This window comes from Littorina saxatilis, linkage group LG10 (assembly GCF_037325665.1).
Source record: "Littorina saxatilis isolate snail1 linkage group LG10, US_GU_Lsax_2.0, whole genome shotgun sequence".
In the NCBI taxonomy this organism is placed as follows: domain Eukaryota; kingdom Metazoa; phylum Mollusca; class Gastropoda; order Littorinimorpha; family Littorinidae; genus Littorina; species Littorina saxatilis.
In genome coordinates, this window is record NC_090254.1 from 11,894,407 (window position 1) to 11,917,195 (window position 22,789).

At 44.0% G+C, this 22,789-nt stretch overlaps 1 protein-coding gene across 2 annotated transcripts in view; it reads right to left on the reverse strand.

The window, feature by feature from the left end:
* Nucleotides 1-19,319, reverse strand: part of LOC138978154 (uncharacterized) — a 48,077-nt gene extending 28,758 nt beyond the window's left edge. The window contains exons 1-7 of one of the 2 annotated variants that reach the window (XM_070350812.1): nt 18,855-19,319; nt 13,122-14,547; nt 11,378-12,348; nt 6,375-6,496; nt 5,782-5,922; nt 4,641-4,701; nt 3,093-3,177 (exon numbers count right to left, since the gene is read on the reverse strand). In XM_070350812.1, the coding sequence (XP_070206913.1) occupies nt 3,093-3,177; nt 4,641-4,701; nt 5,782-5,922; nt 6,375-6,496; nt 11,378-12,348; nt 13,122-13,461 (1,720 nt within the window). In that variant the 5' untranslated portion in view covers nt 13,462-14,547; nt 18,855-19,319. The other variant, XM_070350813.1, reaches the window with a different exon arrangement.
* Nucleotides 19,320-22,789: the final 3,470 nt, after the last annotated feature.

Here is a 22,789-nt window from a genome sequence, read left to right on the forward strand (position 1 = left end):
CACTCTAAAAATGGTCTTCTGTGGTCTGTTCACGCTTACTGGGCCTCCCTAACACATGTAGTCCCGCCCGGAATAAGCTTTTTTGGGATAATTTACGACTTTTGCGCACATTTCGAGGAGACGAAAACACAACATGGCGGCTCTCGCTCCTCCAACTATCGCGAGACACAAAAAAAGAAAATCTCGCGTGCGCGAGATCCTGATACATCCGGTGTTTCTCTGTACGCTATCTTGTCACGACGACTTGTTGACAAACGAAGATTCGCAAAAGAAAGAGAAAAGCGCAGAGTCTTGAGTAGAGAGCTAATAAAGTACCGGGCGAAATGAAAATCCGCGGCGACTTCCATTAGGTGAATGCTATTAAGTTTAGGTAACGTTTTAGCCGCATCTTTTTATAAGCCGCAATGCGATTTTTTTGAAAAAAAGTCACGGCTTGTAGTCCGTCAAATACAGTAGTGTGTATTGTGTAGTGTGTGTGTGTGTGTGTGTGTGTGTGTGTGTGTGTGTGTGTGTGTGTGTGTGTGTGTGTGTTTTTGTGTGTGTGTGCACACATGTGCATAAGTTTATGCATGCGTGCACACGTGCGTGTGTGTGTGTGTGTGTGTTTCTCCTGTCATCTACTCTCTGTGAAACAGTGATCAAGATAACTGAAAAAATCTGTACAAGCAAGACAAGCAGAGGGAAAGAAGTAAACCCTGTCACATTATCTATACCTCAAGGTCTCTTTTTATTTTAAAAATAAACAAAAACCAAGACCAAGAATGGACCACCATGCAAACATACTGAAGGGGAAAAAAAAGAAATACACTTCAAAAATATATACGCAGATTCTATCTATGCTCTGTTTTTTTCAACAAGCCAGGGTAGTGTGAAAGTAAGGGGTGACACGAGGTGAGGTGAGGTGAGGTGAGGTGAGGTGAGGGGCCTCTCTCCCAGTGCCCTTCTCGTGGTGTCTTAGTCACGCTGCGTGACACCACGCAACAACACTGACATAGGGAACAATCCTGCATGCTAGTTATGCGGCGGGCGAAGAGCGACGGCCAAAGCAAGCTCCTTGAGGCAGAGAGCCCAAGGTTGTTGCTGCCACACTCAAAGCCGCTCTGGGCCTGGCACAGGCTGCCCCTTCTATCCCCGTGTTGTACAACACTGAGCCCCGCACAAACATTCCTGCATGGAGGGTCCACAGCTAACACCCCAGCCTCTCAAACATCTCACTGTCCACTCTCTCCGCCTGGACACTCAGCCTCACAGCGTGCCAAGATCAACAGCAAACACACACACACACACACACACACACACACACACACACACACATACACATACAAACTTTCTCTCACAGTGTTCTCTCTCTATCTGTCTTTTTCTACTGACCCCACCCCTCTCACTCCCCACATTTACCCTCTCGCACACACTCTGTCTCTCTCTCTCTCACACTCTCCCTCACCCACTCTCCCTCACCCTCTCTCCCTCACCCTCTCTCTCTCTCTCTCTCTCACACACACACTCTCCCTCACCCACTCCCTCTCTCTCTCTCTCTCTCTCTCTCTCACTCTCTCTCTCTCTCTCACCTTCCCCCTTGGACTTCTCATCCCCTGCTTCCCCACACATGCACACAACCACATACACATGCTCTCTCCCTATAAAGAAGGGACAGACTGGGAGACAGAGAGCACAGGGAAAGGGGTTCGAGAGATGCACTTATCATATGGGGCGATGCTTTAGAGCGCCAAATGTTACTGAATTCAGTTAATACTTTCCTTTCAACCACCTCTTGTCTTTATTTAAGCCACAGAAACCAACAGTTGGATCACATTCCCAGCAAGATCTTCTCCCTATTTTTAAATAAATTGTGATGACATTTTTTTTCCATCTCAGATGCAAAAGATACTTTAGGTGTGTACTATTGTAGAAAATCATGAGATCAACTTGCATGCCTGATAACTTGCCAATAAGCCCTTCTGTTGAAATATATTTGAAAACGGATGAGAGCTCTGTTTGCACTGCAAGAGCAGTTTGAGAAACTGCTGCCACGCAAACGCAGGTGCCCGATATACCCTAGCTCAGTCATAAACTTAAGACAGACCTGGGAACCCCTGTTTTGCACTTTGAGTATTCTCAAACAAACTTGGTGTATTTTCAAAAAAATTAGCGTACTCCACACAGCGTTTGCACATCCATGATTAAAACATGCCTCCTGCGCGTCCGTCACACCGTTAATTAAGTTTACCTATACATTTAAAACAAATGCTTTTTTCAATTTTTACTGACAAAAACTGTACCGTATTTGACGGACTACAAGCCGCGACTTTAAAAAAAAATCGCATTGCGGCTTATAAAAAGATGCGGCTAAAACGTTACCTAAACTTGAATAGCATTCACCTAATGGAAGTCGCCGCGGATTTTCATTTCGCTCGATTAGCGATTACCGGTACTTTATTAGCTCTCTACTCAAGACTCGGCGCTTTTCTCTTTCTTTCGCGAATCTTCGTTTGTCAACAAGTCGTCGTGACAAGCGTACAGAGAAAAACCGAATGTATCAGGATCTCGCGCGCGCAAGATTTCGTTTTTTGTGTCTTGCGATAGTTGGAGGAGCGAGAGCCGCCATGTTGTGTTTTCGTCTGCTCGAAATGTGCGCAAAAGTCATAAATCATCCCAAAAAAGCTTATTCCGGGCGGGACTACATGTGTGTGTTGGTTACAAATTGTGTGTGTGTGATATTTTTCTTCAAACTTTTCACTTTTCTCCTTTGTTTGACTTGTTTAGTCTCGGAGCCGATTTCGCCAAATACCGTACTTTCGTTTGCCTGGTTGTTTTGATTGATTAACACGATCCGATTATATTTTTTTCGACGGCGGCTAATATAGTGACGTAATCATGTGCCAAAATACTGGATCGGCTTCAGGATGGGCTTGTGAAGAAAAGTAGTCTAGGAATTTTTCTCGTCGTATTTTTTCCCCACTGACCGTACTGAGCGTATTCTCGACAATCATGCGTACAAAATACGGCGAAATCGTATGGGTTCCCAGGTCTGTTAAGACCATATACCTGAAGCACAAAAAGTGTGCAGAACCTTTCCGTCGCTTCAAACTTACCCTGGCGAAGATGAGCAGTGCCGCCCTCCTTGATCTTAACCCCAGGCCCCTTCAGCAGGTTGGTACGCAGATCCAGCGAAATCACCTGCACAACAACACGGGCACCATCACCAGTCAGTCTCTATCATTTCACACACAGCTTGGCCTGTCTAGAGGTACTGTCCTTCTCATGTAAGCCGTCATGTTCACCACCACAGATATGTTTGAGCTGTTACACTTACAATTGTAGGACTACTTTCAACTTGAACACATACCAATAACCAACAGCCGGGCTGCTTTCTGTGCACTTTCTTTCTTTCCGCGACGGGGAAAGATGGGATAGAGCCACTTGTCAATTGTTTCTTGTTCACAAAAGCACTAATCAAAAATTTGCTCCAGGGGCTTGCAACGTAGTACAATATATTACCTTACTGGGAGAATGCAAGTTTCCAGTACAAAGGACTGAACATTTCTTACATACTGCTTGACTAAAATCTTTACAAACATTGACTATATTCTTTACAAGAAACACTTAACAAGGGTAAAAGGAGAAACAGAATCCGTTAGTCGCCTCTTACGACATGCTGGGGAGCATCGGGTAAATTCTTCCCCCTAACCCGCGGGGGGTATCTGTGCACAATGAGACCCTTTTAGTGTTACTGAATTATACCCCTATTATCACTATTATCACTATTATCATTATTATCACTATTATCACTATTATCACTATTATCATTATTATCACTATTATCACTATTATCACTATTATCACTATTATCATTATTATTAGTGGTAGTAGTACAAGTAGTAATATTATCATTAATTAATTAATTCAGCAGACTGACAAAGATCTTAATTACACATTTAATTCTAGCTTTGAAAACATCTGTGGAAACCTCAACGTTAATATATTCTGCCTGTGTCTGGCCAGCTTCACCACTGCCCAACATATCATGCTGAATCCTCAACGTTAATATATTCTGCCTGTGTCTGGCCAGCTTCACTATTGCCCAACATAGCATGCTGAATCCTGAACGTTAATATATTCTGCCTGTGTCTGGCCAGCTTCACTATTGCCCAACATAGCATGCTGAATCCTGAACGTTAATATATTCTGCCTGTGTCTGGCCAGCTTCACCACTGCCCAACATAGCATGCTGAAACCTGAACGTTAATTATATTCTGCCTGTGTCTGGCCAGCTTCACCACTGCCCAACATAGCATGCTGAATCCTCAAACTCTCCTAATGAGCACTTCTGGGGTGATAACGCGAGACAACTCCTGTGATCTTGCCGCGAGGTGGCGCCAGTTACCAGCCGAAAGAAAGAAGGGGCATAACCTCACCAGAACCGACCATTGTCTGTTTACCGTATAAAATGCACGACTTTCACACGAACGGTTACCAAACCTATATGCTATTTGGGACCAATGCAAGTTTTTTTTCCTTTCTCGTGTGATCTTGCCGCGAGGTGGCGCCCGTTACCAGCCGAAAGAAAGAGGGGGCATAACCTCACCAGAACCGCCCATTACTTAGATGCGTCAAAAGGCACCAAACAAGAGAACACTGACCTGTCCGAAGGCGCTGACCCCTTTGTCTGTGCGTCCACACCTGTGGTAGTTGGACGTTTCCCTGGGAGAACAGACACAAACAGTTGGCTTTGACATAAACATTTTTGATCATGTTGGATAAGAAATGCATCCTGAAAAATTCAAAAACACATAAATTCACCCCCACTCAGCCAACCTTGCAAGCAGGGAAATCTCAAAATCGGGATTTTTATTTTTTTTATTCCTGAACTTTTCCGGTGTTTCTGCATCATATCGTATGGTTCGCTCCTCTTGGAATGCTATGCGCATCAAGAAATCTATACTGAAACTGTTTTTGAATTCAGGAATTTGTGATGGGAACTGTCATCCCTGCATGTGTTTAACACTGTACGAATACACATTCTCTGAGCCCACCCTGAAGACAGTGCAATGATCAGTGAGATAATGATGCTCTGACTTTAAATCTTTTCCAACCTTTGTCTCTCAAAAGGCATATATCATCCACACTTCTTCTTCTTCTTGTCGATCACACTAGTTATATTGTCAGTCCGGACAGCGAGACGAATGATGCCGTCTTCTCCAGGTCTTCCTTTCCTCCGTACAGCTTGCAGTGGAGGGAGACTGCAGTTGGCCACACGGTTTTTCTCAGACTCTATATCATCCACACAATTTCTGCTTCTTCTCAACTAAATCAGGCTTTTAGACAAAAGGATCTTGATACTGATAGAAATCCTAAAGTACAAAACAATACTATCCTGGCCCTATTCTACTCCTTACACTACTTTGGGTCACAGTTGACTCCAAAAATAATGAATCCAAAAACAAACACGGGGGAAAAAATTGCTCCAAAAAATATTGCCGTTTTGCACTTGTGTTGGGCCAAAAAAAAAAAAGGTCTGTTTACGGTAACATAGGCCAAAAAAATAGGGTCGGTAGGTCGGGATTTTGTTTTCTTTCAAAAAACCATATTTTTACGTTATTTTTTTCTTCTTCTTTTTTTTTCCCCCCCCCCCAAATGCCAAAACAAAGTCTAGGGTCGCGCGAAAAAAATAGGGTCGGTCGGGTTACCGTAAACAGACTTTTTTTTTTTTTTGGTCTTATTTGTTTGTCTCTTGCATACCTAAGCATAACCAACTGTAACTCAAGGATGAATTAGGCATACCTGGTTTCCACAAGCCTGGTTTTGAGCATAGCCTCAAAGAGAGCTGCCTCCACCGTCTTGTCCGAGTCTTCCTGCACCACAAAGCCTTGGTAGTCCCACCCCAGGTAGGCAACTTTCAGGGCAACGTGGCGCGTGTTGTACCTGTCACAAAACACACACCGTTACCAGCCGAAACACAAACAATTGAAACAGGATTTAACTTAAAGCTGTCCTTAACCGGAAGAAGTCGACTACGCGAAGTATACTTGTCGAAGGTGGCAGCACGAAGCTTTAGCACTGAGTTTACAGCAAAAACATTTTGCCAAGTCTTTGCGAGGTCGATTTACGGCTTCACGGTTGGTTTGACATACAACATACACGCACTAGACATTTCAACCACCCACTTAGCAGTGACAAGTTGTGCCTTAAAAACGTTTCTCTGCCAATTTTGATACCAAGAAATGGTCTCCCCTGTTACATGCCTCGTTCTTTATGAAATCCATCACTGGCGGGTCTTCAATCTTAAACGGTCTCACAAGTCGAGTTAAAACACCACCTTCGACGCGCCCACTGAGTGGCTTCTTTGAAGAGGAAAGAGTGACGAGTGTACTCACTTGTTGAAGTCGAATTGTCGCTGAGCCTTCTCCCTGCGCGCCGAGGCCTTATCTGCCTTGAGGACGATGTGCCGGAGCTGGGTGACGTGGGCCTCCAGCTGCTGCACGCGGGTCATCAGGTCCTGCAACCCAGCACACACTCTCTCTTTAGTGACACACTCAGGCCTCTTCCTCTGCCACACACACCTCTGGCCACAAGGCTCCGACTCATAAAACAATGTGAACACTATCATAACATCACCTTCATTTACCACACACCGTCTGCAACATGCAAACTTTAAACACAGCCGCTGAAAAGTTCTTGAAACCATGGGCACAGTATACTACTTTGCCTCTAAGAGTATCTCATTAAACAGGTGCACTGTGACCATGTCACCTCCATTTCTCAGGCACATGGTCCAAACATGCAAATTCTAAATTTCTGATGAAAAGTTCTCAGAAAAACCTGCACAAACTTAAGCCTGCGCTATCATCATGTCACTTCCATTCCTCGCACATACTGCATGAAACATGCAAACTTAAAAAAATTGCCGCTAAAAAGTTCTTAACCCCTTGACTGCCTTAGGACGGGTATACCCGTCCTGCACTTGTGCATTATTTCCATGATTAGATATTAAAAACAGATTCTTGGTTGAATTTCTTTTAAGAATAACATAGGTTTTACTTTTCTACCTACTGCCAGTTTGGAGCTAGAATTTTTTGTGAATTATTACACCCTGAACTCCAATATTCCCTGGCAGTCAGGAAGTTTTGATTGGCAGCGAAAGGGTTAAAAAGGCAGCTCAAATTTCTTAATATAAACAGCATCGGCTGGTATCAACATAGGAGTGAGTACAAGCATTATTATACCTTGCAAATGCAATACAAATAATCATTGTGTTGAAACTTATGAGCCACTGACACAAAGACAGAGGGTAGGTGACCATTTGGTATCCGCTTTATTTGTTTACCAGACCCAACAGAGGGTGAGTGTCTGCATGGCATGCAGCATGCAATCTACCGGTCACAATGCCGATCACATCCACCGACACAGTACCTTTCCTCCTCGCTACACACAGTCACAGAAACTTACCTACATGGTCACCAACTACATAAACATACATACGTGGACACCAAACAACAAGATGTACACTAACAGTAACAGACAAAAAGCAAGAGATAATGATGCCCTTTTATTAGTTGAATGCATTACACAAGTGTCTGATAATGCCATGGGTCTGTGCCACAAGCACAAGGATAAACATATGGGAGAGTACTTTATCTCATATGTGACCCTCCACCACGGAATGAGTCACATGTCACCTTTGCATGAATTTCATATTTTTACGTTTTCCTAAAGAGTTTTTTATGCTCTATCCAGTGGTGAAAACCGTTTAAGAAAAGAGCGAAAACTGTTTGAGTTATAAGCCTGTGACTAAGGTGACCATCACAGTGTTACCAGACACTCCCCGGACTTATATTGAGCCTAGCGCAGAACCGTGCGAGGTGACATGCGACTCATTTCGTGGTGGAGGGTCACATATGAACAAAACACACCCACAAGTTAAAACTTAAAGACAAAGTCAACGATGAAGATTTAACTCTAGGCAACAATGTTTCAACGTATTTGCTGCCCATCAGAGGGAACGTAGTCTGAGGAGTCTCTCCATAGTCTCATACTACTAAAAAGCTCAAGAAACGTCCCTCATTTCTACCCACATAACGAGTCATAAAGCTGCTCATGCTCAAAGTCAAAGCATTAGTCAATATCATTGCAATCCGCTTTAAAACAAAAACAAAAAACCCGCTACCCAGCAGAATGTCACAATGTGTGCAACTCTTGGTCACTTTTCAAGTTGCAAAAGGTGCCTTTAGTTATCATGCTGATGTAAAGCTGCAAAAAAAAATAATTAAAAAAAAATAAGAAAAAGGTAATTAATCGACAAACACAAAGCGTTCTCAAATAATGCACTAGTCTTCACTTCATCTCCAAAGCATACTTTGAACCGTTTCATCGTGATTTTAGAGAGAACGTTATATTCCTATTGTTATCTTAACAGATTTTCTAACTGATCTGTTCTGAATTTTATCCCAGCCACACCTTACTCATCATGATTTTAGAGAGAACGTTATATTTCTATTGTTATCTCAACAGTTTTTCTAACGGATCTGTTCTGAATTTTATCCCGGCCACACCTCTGGCTCTTCTATGAACTGCCCAGCATAAAGGAGGGTTCAATATTTACGAATAAAAAAAATGGACTACAGCGAAACCCCTCCTTTTTAAGACCTGCTTTTCTCAGATTTCTGGAGGTCTTAAAAGGGGGGTTCCACTGTATAACTACAACTAGCTCCTGCAACATGGAGGCTCCCCCTCTGATCAAAGCAATAACCTCTGAAATTCTAAGGAGTCCAGACATTTTCTGAAATTGCGATGACAAATTATACAATCCAGTGACCATCTTGAGCACAATCATAAGTTTCTCATTATCAAATTTCTCGGAAATGTGAGAACAAGTGGTATAGCCACCAACCTCTTCTACTGTTGCTTCCAGGGTAAGAACACTCACGGGTAGGAGAGGTGAAAGAAGTTTTACCTGACTTCCCACAACGGATGAAACACAAATCTTCTGCTTCACGTCTACCTCCAGTTTGTGTCAACCATTCTACCATTGCATCTAATCTTCAACAACATTTTAATTTCATCTGTCTACAAGTGCAAGTATGCCATGAACAAAATAAAACCTATCTGCCTGTCAATATAAATATTATCACAGTATCAGCTGCATCGAGAGTAAATACTGAGGGAGGGGGGTCCTAATGCAAATAACACATCATCAATGCCCACAACCTGGAACAATTCATTGGGGAAAAAAAACTCACAATGCAAAACAGATGACATGCAGGATCTAGGACGGCTCATCGAAAGGGATTTCATTCAAACTTTTTCATTGGCATGCATTTCCAAATCATGCTCTACGCTAACACTGGGGGGTGCCACTGAGCACAACAGATGATGTGGCAATGGATTCGGAATGAATCAAGAACATCACGTGGTGTGCTCAAGTTTGAAGGTCAGTACACATGTAATACTACTTTCGCTGAGCAGCGTTCCGTTCCGGGGGCTGCAAGCCACGATACAGCCACTTGCCATGCAAGCTATGAATTAGATACAGTATTCTGAAATATCTATCCTTACTTAAATTGTTAATTGAGCAGATCAGCTGGGGCATAAAGTTTGAACTGTGATGTCAACAACTCCGCCTAGGACGGTCCCAAGCCCGGCTGAAAAAGGAGGAGGGTTGGGCGTGGGGCTAGCTACCCCACCCCGTAAAAAAACCACTAGCTACAGAAACGCCAAGAAAAAAAAAGTTGGCGGCCTATACCCCAGACGGGGTCACAGGCGTAGGTGAGGTGAGGTGTGATGTCAACAGTATTGAAATTGGTTTGTTCACCTGTGCTGGCACATCTGTCATAGTCCTTTTCCTCCTTTGTCATCAATCAATCAATCAATGACGCTTATATCGCGCATATTCCTTGGGTACAGTTCTAGGCGCTCTGCAGTGATGCCGTGTGAGATGAAATTTTATACGGCCAGTAGATTGCAGCCATTTCGGCGCATATTTACCTTTCACGGCCTATTATTCCAAGTCACACGGGTATAGGTAGACAATTATTAACTGTGCCTAAGCAATTTTGCCAGGAAAGACCCTTTTGTCAATCGTGGGATCTTTAACGTGCACACCCAATGTAGTGTACACGGGGGGAGGGTTCGGACACTGAAGAGAGTCTGCACACAAAGTTGACTCTGAAATAAATTTCCGCCGAACCTGGGATCGAACTCACGCTGACAGCGGCCAACTGAATACAAATCCAGCGCGCTACCAACTGAGTCATAGTCGTTTTCCTCCTTAGTCAACCAATAGATATCTTCATATCTCTCACCTGTGCTAAACTTAGGCCTTTCACAGGTACAATTCAGGTAAAAACTGGATTGTAGGACAAGTCAAATCTGCACTATACTTCACCGGTGTTTGTATCCCCTACTGAAGCAATCGGACGGACATTTGAGCCAAAGCTCTTAAAGCTCTGACACTTGTGATGAATTAGTTTAGCAATAAAACACAATTTACACATTACCATGGTATGCACAATGGATATAGACATAGAATAACAACCATGAAAACTACAATGTATATGCGCAGGTTAAAACGTGCTGAAATATTCAAAACTGAAAAAATGTAAGCAACCCAATGCCCAAAGCGAATTAAATAAAATAATAAAATTTGAATCCTTTGCAATAAGATAAAATTAAAAATAATCACTGGAAAAGACTGTCAACTTCCAAACAGAAATATATATTACTGTACATTATTTATTAACATTTTCAGAATGTTACATAAATTTTGAATACAGCCGTCCATTTCAATTACACAAGGATATTTTTCTGATGTAACTACCAAACCAGTTACTGAATCTACCCGGCCATGTTTAGGCATTCTTATTTTAATGTCAAGTGAGGTTTGTCATGGTTTCACCGAAGTCAGCCTGCACTCTTATAATGCCTTCTTCAATTTTTTTTTTTAACCATTGTAAGTAACAGCATTTTGTCAAGGAACCCCTCACCATGTGTGATACCAATAGGGGAGGAATAAAAGAAAAGGAGAATCTCCAAATTCCTCAACATCAATGATCAGGGAATAAAACGTAAATGAAATAAAAACCAACAACCTCCTCAACCCCTCCGCTCTCCACCGTTCAGTTAATATCACATACACCAACATACCTCCGGTCGGGATCTACTTGATAAATAAATACCACACCAGCAGTTAACCAACAATGAACATGCATAAAAAACACTAAAAACGGTAACATGGAAAACGAACAAGAACGATTAAAACAGCATGTCAACAAAATGCACCATGCACATGCTGAAACAAACCGGCACAGGCCCCAAAAGGAAGCAAGGGGTAAAAAGGGGGTAGCCATGCCAACACAATCCCATCACCCACGGGACTAGCTACCTTGTCGTCTTCCGCCTCGCACTCAACGGTTTCCTCCTGGTCTTCCTCCTCCACCGATCCCCGCTCGTCGTCAATCACCAGACTGCTCTCTGCGTCTTCATCCTCCGTCACCATCGTCTTGTCCTCGCTACCCTCGTTGGGACTCGGGGAGGGGGACAGGTCTGGCGTGGAGAACTGGTACGTCCAGTAGTTTTTAACCGGCGCAGGCTCGGAAGAACTTTTGTTGGACAGGTCAGAAACACTGTTACTGGCTGCGCTGGAGGTGCCATTTTTATGCATGGTGCCAGAATTTAAGTACGATTTCAACAACTCGTTTCTCTCCGGCCATGACGGGTCCTCAAAGAGAGATGATGCCACGTGTCCGTTCTTGGCAGGCAAACCTTGGACCGAGGCCTTGCTGGTCAGTTCCATGGGGGACTCTGAGTCAGGGGTGACGACACTGCTGCTGGTGCCTGCCACATCCACTTCTGTCTTCAAACTCAGGTCAAGGGAAGACAACTGTGGCTGCATGGCAGCAGCGGCGGTTGCCGCAGCAACGGCCTGGCGATGGCGGTGCTGGGCGCTTATGGAAAAGGGTTCTGGAAAGACTGGGATGTTGAGAGGGGACGCTGAGCTGAGGTAGAGAACAGGCGGGGAACTTCGATACTGCTCGCATATGGCTGCCGCCGCTGCTGCGCTGGCACCATTCTGGCGCAAGAGGGCAGCCACCTCGGGCATGGGGGAGTCTCGATGGTGCAGGTCATCAGACATGGCAGGGCTCAGGCTGCTGTCTCCGCTCAGGCTGTAGTCAGCGGGCTCACTGGCCTTGCTCTTGCCACCACCCGGGGTGGCAGCTGGAGATTCCCCCATATCCTTGAAAGAGTTGTGACTGCCGAGGATCTCCACAAACCAATGATCTACGAAACCTAGTCGCATCGTCAGCTTGACGCGAAAACTGCACTTATGACCTCTTGTCTTGGCCTTGTCGCAATCTGAAAGAAATTGCCACGTCATATGAATTCCGGAGATTTGACTTAAACAAATTCACGACAAAGGCCACAATAATACTGTGTTCTGCAACCGAGTCGTTTGACACCAAAACCATAAAATTACGTTTTGGAAAAAAAAAGGCAAAAATTAGTTGAGCTGGGATGAGAAAGCCAAAGCTGCTTCTTCTTTCTGGTTCACAGAGTAAGACAAAGCTGCTTCTTTCTGGTTCACAGAGTAAGACAAAGCTGCTTCTTCTTTCTGGTTCACAGAGTAAGACAAAGCTGCTTCTTCTTTCTGGTTCACAGAGTAAGACAAAGCTGCTTCTTCTTTCTGGTTCACAGAGTAAGACAAAGCTTTATTCAATATCAATTTGAGCCCAAAGGATACTTCATGTGGACATAAGGTGGATTACTTGCTTCATTTATGTACCAATAACTTTTGCATTTGCACATATATATTGTTAACATTAAATGCTCATCGCGCTTGTTTGCGAGAAATCCCCAACCATAAGGGGTAGTGTGACCACCGATTGAAAGCACGTCACAAACGTCTGCATTTCATTTATACATTTCTGGGGAATATCTCAAGATTGTTATTAACTAACAAAGAATTACAAAAAAAATAACAGATTAAGTCAATGTCTGAAGCCTACGAAGTGCCAAATATGCTGTTCGAAAAGGGTGCAGAGCACTTAGTGGTAAGTCGCAAAGGGTTACAGGGGGTTGGGGGGGAGTGGACGGTGGGGGAGGGGATATGTGGAGGTTTGAAAGCTCACCTGGCATGCACTGGCCATGACCTCCACAGGCTCGCATGCAGCCTGTTGTGCCGCTGCAGTACAGCGTTTCTCTGGCCACGACTATCTGTCGAACATTCCTCGCTCGTCCCGCTCTCACGCTGCCGCTCTCTAACACCATACGGCCAAACTCGGTGAGCGAGAAGCGGTCATCCATGAAGCTGAGTCCCTTGTGAACATCCACGTAGATCTTGTGCACCTCCCTGCCCTTCCGTAGCATGCTGGCCTGCCTGTAGGTCTCCACGCCGTATAAATACTGCCGCAGCTCCTGGCACGGCACCTTTTCTCCCTTGAGTATCGCCGCTTTACGTTTTGACGCCATGGCTCTTTCTCTCCACACCTCTCCGCTACGTGTTGGAATGATGAGGTGCCGGCCGATCAATATCACAAAATCCTGTACTTCTACTTTTCAGTATGAAGGTTTGCATTGATACCTTCCGGCTAGAATTTTTTCTCTATTTTTGCAGTCTCCAGAGTATGAAGCGGTCAGTGCAGACTATCAATAAAAGCTTTTCGAGCCAATCCACAGTCCGTTCATGAACATCAAGTGTCACGTAAACTCAAAGAAATGATTCACTCAATAGAAGAAAGATGAGGAAGACTATGGAACGTTATAATACTATGTTCATTCACCTGCCGTTTTTTCTTGTTGACGGAGGCTAGGGGGTATGCAGACAGGAATACTATCAGCAGCAGCGCTTTCTCCCCCGCCCACACAACTCTTGACTAGTAATACTGCCTCCAAGGGAACCGGTCACACGCAATAACAGCCTTGAGCAAATATACGTTTACAAGTCTGATCAAAATCCAATTTCAACACAGAAGCAGACCGGCATGTGGCATACATTTTTCATCTTCATTGCTGCCAGTCACGAAGCTATTGTCCTTTGTTATCACATACAGTTGTAAAACTGTTCATTTCCTTGAAATAAGCCTCGTTTAGTACTCTTTGTACTGGAAGTCCAAGATAACCTCCCTTTGATAGTGTACACTACACAAGCATAAAGAAGAATCACAGATCTATGAGTGAATGAAGTTTTTTCACAAATGCCAGGTACGTCAGCTATTGCCCTAAGTCTATAGATCCACACACTGAGCTGACTGGGTGTTCAGTGCGATTGATGGCTGGAAACAACAATTGGGAAGCCACAAATATTGCACAAAAATGACTAGAAAGTTCAGTGCAAGCTGTCAACACCTGTCTCTGTAGAATGCAGCGGTTGACAGGTGTATTCTGAAAAAGCAAACTAAAACTACAGCAAAGCTTCTTTGGGCGTCTCCTGGTGGTCAAACCATTGCTACAGGGTTAGTTTCGATGGCTTCAAAGTTTGTGTGTCGGCACGGCACCCATACTGGCTCTTCGGCACAGAGTGCGTCCACCACTTGGGAATCATTCCCGCTGCCGTCACTGAATCAAGCAAAGGTAGACGTTAACATTACACCACAAATAAATACTGACTTACACTGTCATCATGGTACTCAACAAAAATGCAACGCCAGGGCAGTTTACCCCCTCCAAAAAAGTAAAAGAAAGGCTTACTGTTGAGCAGGTACAAACAAACTGTGTGCAGTTATTTTAACGCATCAGAACCTCTCCATACCCCCCTAACAGTCTCGCCCCTTACTTTCTCCGATTTGCTGTTCATAACTGTCGTAAAGTCACCTCCATGTTTTTAAACTCCTTGCATTTTCAAACCTGATTCATCTGATTTTAAAGGCTGACAAAGTCCTATTTAATTAGTTTAATTACTTCCAGGGCTTTTCCCATCGTTGCTGGGATGTATAAATTAAGCTTCCTGCAAAGTTTTAGGTTTGAAGTCCTTACCAATTACGAGAAATAATTAATTCTTTATTGCATTGTTTAGCAACAGTTCTCCAGGACTTGGGCTATTTTTAGACCGTTGACGTCACGAACCAAAGATGGCGTTTGAGACTGTTCTGTTTACATTCGACACTATCAACACCACTTTGCAATACTGAAATAATTTTTTCTGTGTTCGAAAGCTACAGCCAATCGTTATTATATCCCCTGAGGTACAGTTTTATAACATTATTGGCACATGTATGTAAACAATATGAATTAATTAATGAACGCTACGAGTATGGCAGCCTTTAAGAGGCTTTAAGAGGGTACCACTGCACTTTTTCTCTTCCCTGCATCGCTCATACTTCCAATTTTAAAAAAATGTATTTTATTATTTAGTGAAAACACTATATCTCACAGCTATTATCTGCATACAAACACATACAGGTGATTTTTTTTATTTTAACAGTCTCAAGAATACGGCAGATGCCATTGATCAATAAGTTAACAAGCACTGCCGACCCACCCCAACCCCCGTTCTGCAAAACCAAAAATAGTAATAGACTAAAACTAATAGTGTACTATGTATGTTTCTGTAGGAAACAATATCACAATTGTAAAAAAATCAATAACCTAAAAAAGAAAGAAAAAAACATTGAAAACTTAGCCAGTGCTGCATCAAATGTAAAAGGAACAGAGATGTTGCTACATATTCATACCTATAGGACAAATGTCCTCCCAGCTCTTCAGCATCAATAGGACGTTTGACCGCTTTCAGAAATTTCAATAGGACGTCAGAATTGTTTCATTTTCAAGAATGACGCTCGCCGAGTTAACCCCTGTTTTTGACCCTAATGTAGCACAGGATGCCCTTGAATAGCCAAACGTGTTCAGCTTTTGTTGAACTTTGGCAGGCTTTATTTTTATTTTTCGGTGGCATAACTCAGTGCGCTTCGTCAAAATGTCTCGAACTGAAAGCAAAAGCAGACGCAAGACTAAGTCAGTTGGAGTTGTCTCCCATACTCCTAACTTTAATGTGCTGCAGACGGGTGTCACCCAAACGCAAGATCCGCATTGCACAACTTCAGTGCACCTGTACGCGAGAGTGCTTGGTCGCTTTTTGAAAATGTGTATCTTGAAAGGAATCGCGCTGTCCGAAGGAATTGAGTTCTTATCGGACAATGCCAGCGCTAAGTTCAAAACGATAGGACATCTGAAAGCCATGCGGCAATATGAATCGGACATTTGAGCCTCTAAATCGGTCTATGTCCGATGTCCGACGCCTAACGACATCCCTGAAGGAACCACTCTTTTTCCTTCAAATCATTCTGTGTGACAGGAAGGGAGCTGAAGCAATTACTGTGTGTTAGGCCAGAATCTGAGCACCCATCCCACCAACCCCCAAACAAAAACAGCTAAGTTGACTGCTTTATCAGTAAATTATTAGGTCTTTTTCAAAATCAATGGACTAATCTACCTAGCTGTTTGCTGGCCTTTTTCAAAATTATATTTAGGAACTCAAAGCCAGAATAACTGGTAATCTCCATTGTTACTGTATCACTATCAGTGACTGCTTAAGTCCCTCATCTAAGCTTGAATGTGTGCGCATCATGACAATAGACCCTATCGGTATTCCAAGCTCTCGTAATCTCTCGCAAGCTTCAGAGCATAGCAAAGCATGCGGTACAGCGATCTCGTGCGAGCTGCACAAGCGAAGGTTCGAAGTTCTCGCGATGTTCGAAGCATAACAAAGAGCGTGTCTCGCGAGAGCTGCTCAGATACCGAAAAGGTCTATTCATCTTCAACACATCCTCATTCTGGATAACTTGAAAAAGGAGAGAAAATGAAAACAAAAAGTCAACTACCCTACCTATTTGTTTACTCTCTACCCATTTCTTAAATGAGTTAACGGTAAGGCCAAAAAAAAAATAGGTCTGTTTACGGTAACATAGGCCAAAAAAATAGGGTCGGTAGGTCGGGATTTTTTTTCTTCTTTTTTTTCTTCCAAAAAACCATATTTTTACGTTATTTTGCCAAAAAAACAAGATTTTTTTCCCCCCAAATGCCAAAAAAAAGTCTAGGGTCGCGCGAAAAAACTAGGGTCGGTCGGGTTACCGTAAACAGACCTATTTTTTTTTTTGGCCTAAGGAACAAATAGAGCCTGAAGCTGTTATAGATTCTTGTCAAAGATACGACAGGTTACAGGAGTGTATTTATCTGCTGGTTTTATTTTAAATTTGCAGATCATGAGAAATAAAGACCTGCTCTAAAGGAATAGTAAAGCAAATAGTTTTTTCGTGTGTGCTCTTTTTCATACTGTCTGACATGATAAAATCAAATAGTGCATCAAAACCTTCTGCTCTCACTTTCATTAAAAATGTGAAACAAAAATTAAAAAGAGTCTTTTGAAAAGAATCATGCAATGACCATCCACCCTTCTCAGACCCGGTAAACCTTTTTTTTTTTACTCAGAATCAGATCATGCATGCTTTCAAAATCTAACTTTAAGCTCACTTATGCTTACATCTGCTTTTAAACAATTTTTCTCTCTAAATATCAATGCTACAAAACCTGTCACATTAACTTGATGGGGCATGTCTAACGGTATACTGTTTATACTTTGTGTTTGGTGAACCAGGGTATACTGCTCAGTCTATTATCTATCTATTATCAAGACTCGAGTGTTCATATTCACTAGCACTATTTTATAAATTTACTATTTACTAATAAAAAATAACCATTTGTTTTTGTTTTAAATTGTAAGAGCTACAGTTCTGAAGTTGGAAAGGAACAATGACACAGGGAGGGAGAGTTAAAATGAAGTGCAAACAAGATTCTCTAGGAGTCCAGAACAAGGTAACAACTATAGAAATATTTGTTGTTGTTGAAACCAGCGCTCAAACTTCATCATATCAATATCCCTTGAAGTAACAGTACATTATGACAAGCATTAGCCATGATGCTCAAAAGTTGCCCAATGTTACTGACATTCTATAATACAATCCACACTTCAAGTGCAAAGTGCTGAGGGCAGAGGACTAAGTTCTATGCTCACACTATCATGACCACACTTCGCGTGGAAAACTACATCCTTCACTCTACACAAGCATATCTGTCAGTCATTCTGTGAAACAAACCCCAAACACAAACACACAGTCATTTCAACACATCCCTCTCCAACAACAAAAAAAGGCATACACTCCCACACAGACAAAACAATGCTGGCACTGGTAACATGTTTGTCACACTATTGCAGGGCAGAACATGAAACCAACACTATCAGTATCATAGGGTATAGTACACATGTCAAGTACAAGATTACACACACACACGCATAAGATTACACACACACGCACGCACACAAACTTTCTTTAGGAATGCATACCATTAACTAGATAAAAGCCACACACACACACACACACACACACATGATCCCCATGCTTACGTCACGCAAGACTGACCTGAATATTGAACGAAAGCGAAAGCCAACACGGGCCAAAGCATGCGTTCTACCCCGGCTTGAAACCACAGCAATAATAAAGGCAAAACCTTGACACGATCTTATCGAATGAATGACACAAATCCAACCGAGTACGACACTGAATCCAGCTTATGTTCTTCTACCACTCGTGTTTGCTGACGTTATGAGGCCGCTACTTCGTCGAACACGTAGTTTGTCACATCTGGGTATTTCGGTCATCTCATTAGCTCACGTTGATGCTGAGAGATGCTGAGAGCGAACCCACAACGACAAAGACTGCGAAAAGTGAGCCCACCCCCCTTTCTCGGCATCCGTTGCTCAAGTGGAAGTGTCGACGGTAACGCAACTTGTACCAGGGACTTGAAAGCCGGATAGACAGGCCACAAGCAAGCCACCACCCCGACCCTGCTACACAACTGAATCAGCTTACCTCCTTGGACATTTGCTCCAAAGGGACGGGTGGTGGTTTAGTGGCAGCTGCCACCACATCGCTCGCTGTTTCGGGTGAAGCCATGTTGTTTCCTTCCTAGCTTGCCACGCACGCAGCGACGCCTGGCGGTAGGGTGGCGCAGTAATACCCGTAACTCTCCCACCCAATACCCTTGTAAGTACTTTCTCTTTCGACAACCCCCTTCCCCACCTTTTTTTCTGCCTGTGCGATGCGTTGAAAACTGTGTAACTCTAAGTCACGATATGTCAGTACACGAAGCCGGTCTACATGGTCTACTCCCTATTCCATCCGCAGTTTACCCTGAAATACGAGTCGACCCACTACGACATGCACTGTAAGAAAGTTGATCAAACCCGTGTGATGTTTCAAGTCGACACTTACGCTACGTGTAGCCTAACCGGATTTTCCACCGGTGGTCCAGCCACCAGCGCAAAATAACGGGATTTTTTCTTTACCGCCCGGGTTGCTGATGCAGAGATGACTAGACTATAGTTTCCTTCTTGCATCAGTCAATTCATAGGTCTAATTTAGTGGGGTTTTAACTGATCATCAACCAGCGAACATGACTCGACGGGAGGAGGGGGGGGGGGGGGGTTATTAAGAATACCGTCTTTGCAAAGAGACCAGCACTTACATAGTCTGCTAGTAATTCACTGTCTGTCCAAAGGGTGACCTGTAATATCACAGAAAGAATGATTAGGTATGCTGTGACCCAATGCGGGGTATATGCTACTATCGCCAGGCACAGTCTTAGGCCTGTGCTGACACTGCGGAAAAGCTCTCCCACTGAAAACAGCCAGTCGCATCTGACAAGTGACATCTGACATGGACACTGACACCACCAAATGATTTAATAAGCACGGCCGGATGGGCAAACACTCGACGGGACACACTCACACACACACACATGTATACGCACGCACTCGGCACTGGCTCTCTCTCTCAGTCTCTCTCTCTCTCTCTCTCTCAGTCTCTCTCTCTCTCTCTCTCTCTCTCTCTCTCTCTCTCTCAGTCTCTCTCTCGGCTCAGTTTTTCAGATACTAAAGTATAAGTGGATCTCAGTGTCTATCTTTTTGTCTGTATCAGTTATGATGTCTGTCTGACCGCCGGGGTCTTTAAATTGCTCAACTGTTAGCCTTCAAGAAATGGTTAGCCTATAGGTCCGCAGACTATAGTAGCCGCTAGCACTCAGACTCAGTCACAACTTCTAGCTGGTCGTCTTGAATGGACCACTGAACGATGCAGTATGAAATAGCCTACAATGGAACCTCCAAAAATCTGCAAAAATCAGGTATTAAAAAGGATGGAATCTTAAAATGGGGGTAAATTTACAGAGGTTATTAGCAGAAAGTCGAAGAAACCAGGAACAGGAAAATTACGAACGGCATTCATTCCTCCGAAAAACTACCACAACACAGAAAGCAATCAGACTATAGATTTTTGGTATGTGTGCCAATGTAAAAACTAAAAGTAGCCTGAACGGATCTGTGCGTATTTACGATATATTACGCACAGAAGGAATGTGCCTTTAAAAACTGACTCGCATCAAATGTGATTGAATGAATTGTAACTGTGTTAATTAAATGCTCAATTTACTGCAGAAGTTTTCGACTCTTTTGTGGTTGTGGGCTGGCTGGACCTCATACTGTGATTCCGCGAGTCGCACTGAAAGGCAGTCATGCCATTCCTTTGCGTAGGTCTGCTGTTGCGTGGCAACAGCGGCCATCCCTGGCACTTTGCGCCGAGCTAAGCCGCTGAACCCATGGATGCGATATGTTTTTATTTCACATCATAACTTTACAAAGTTACGGCAGTCTCCGGAATTAGCCATCTCTCTCTCTCACGCGGCAAGCGCGGCGTACAGACGCACGCACGCACGCATTTAGTCACACGCGTACGCGTACGCACGCACGCACTGGCACCCCGCACGCACACACACACACACTCACACACACTCACTCACACACGCACACTCACACTCACTCACTCACACACACACACACACACACACACCTTTATTGTGACAGACAAGGCTTGTGGCTGGTGTGTCTGTCAGCAGAGCAATACCGACCCCAGGCCGACACTGAGTTACTCGCTGACATTGTCACTTTCAGCCAACACGACACTGACACTCACTGTACCACTGCGCTGCTGATTGCCAGTGTGTGTGTGTGTGTGTGTGTGACGGTGTGTGTGTGTGAGTGTCTCAGTCTGTCTGTCTGTCTGTCTGTCTGTGCATGCGTGCCGTGTGTATGTGTGTCAGTGTGTGCCGGCTTTCGTGCGTGCATACGAGTGTATGTGTTTGTGTCAGTACGTGCGTTTATCTGTGTGAGTGTGTGCATGTGCGTGCACCGGTACGTACCAGGGTGTGTGAGACACGGTCCACACAAAAAAAGTGCAAAGAAGATGTTGGGCAGGGGATGGACCGAGGGAGGGATATGGGGCGCGGAGGGGGTGAAGTATGGGAGGGGAGAGAGAAATGGGGGGGGGGGGGGGGGTGAAACGAAAAAGGAAAACCTTAAACACGCAACTCAGTACGTGCTCCAGTACTTCCGTCTTCAAGTTTGAGCCCCTTGAGCTCCTTCACTACCGACACACGCTGAGGGCGCAGACCGCTCGGCCCTCCCCGCCCCGCCCACCGCTACGGGGAGGATGGACGAGGACGGGGAAGGAGAGGACGGCGGGAGAGAGGGGATAGGGGGGGGGGGGGGGGGGGGGGGGGGGGGGAAGAAAAGACGAGATGTTAAGCTGACAGCATCAGACGACCGACCAGTGTTAAAAAAACAATAGCAGTGCGCGGAACTGACTTGACTCTAAGGTCATTTCACACAATTAAACTGCTATTACATCGTCTGTCTGAACGTTTCAGGATTTTTTAAATTTTTATTTTCGAGTAACGTTACATTTTCTTCTTCTTTTTACATGGAAAAACAAAAACTGAGCACCTGAAATTTCTGTCAAGCAAAATGGGCCAAGCAAAAAGTTGACGCTGTCTGCAGTTATTGTTTTTCAAGTTGTTCGTGATATCCTAACTCGGGCCATGGGGGGCAGAACAATATTTCCGTGAAAGGATATCCATATACGGTTAAATATCACACAGAGATGCGTCCGGAATGAAGAACAATCAGGCCACTTGGCAGCAGTCAGTAACTCGAAACCTTACCTAATTATTGAGAACTAATTAACAACACATAAGTATAATAAGCCTGGCTTGCTGCATCAGCGGAAACGGCAAGCATAATGTCGAGGACCCAGGAAGAGGGTACCGTTAGTTGCATGCTTATTTTTAAAGTGGTAATGTCCGCATATATCGAAGTGTTTCCTTTAAACAGAACACTGTACAGTTTTGCTGAGTCTAACTACATTTTCTTTGTCTGTCCGGCCCAGCACTAGTAATTATTTGGGACATGATTTGGCTAATACACTAAGATTTTGCTGAGTACCTTACGTGTAGTTTTGTAGTCAGTTGAACAGAAAGGCCATGGACCGAGGCCGGGAAGGGTATGGGGCGGTGTGTGTGGGGGGGGGGGGGGGGGTGGGAGTCGTACAGTGAACCCTCTGTTGTGAAATTTCCCGAAATAAGAATGGCGTTAGCAAAACGCCAACTCTTCTTTCAAGTTGTTGAAAACTTTGCCGTCATTTCGGAAGAGTTGCCGAACTTTTTCGCGGTGGTGGAAAAGTGACGCCAAGGACTATACCTTAAACTTCAGAAAATCGCCGAAACTTGTATGGCTATTTTCGCAAATTTGCCGACGAAAATAATTCCTAGCAAAAGACACTGAGAATAGAAAGTCTGAGAAAATCAGTTATTTGCCTTTCCTCCCCCCCCCCCCCCCCCCCCCCCCCCGCACGGTATCGACAAATATTCTCTAGTCCCTGATAGGCAAAGTACCTGTGGGACTGATTGATCACTT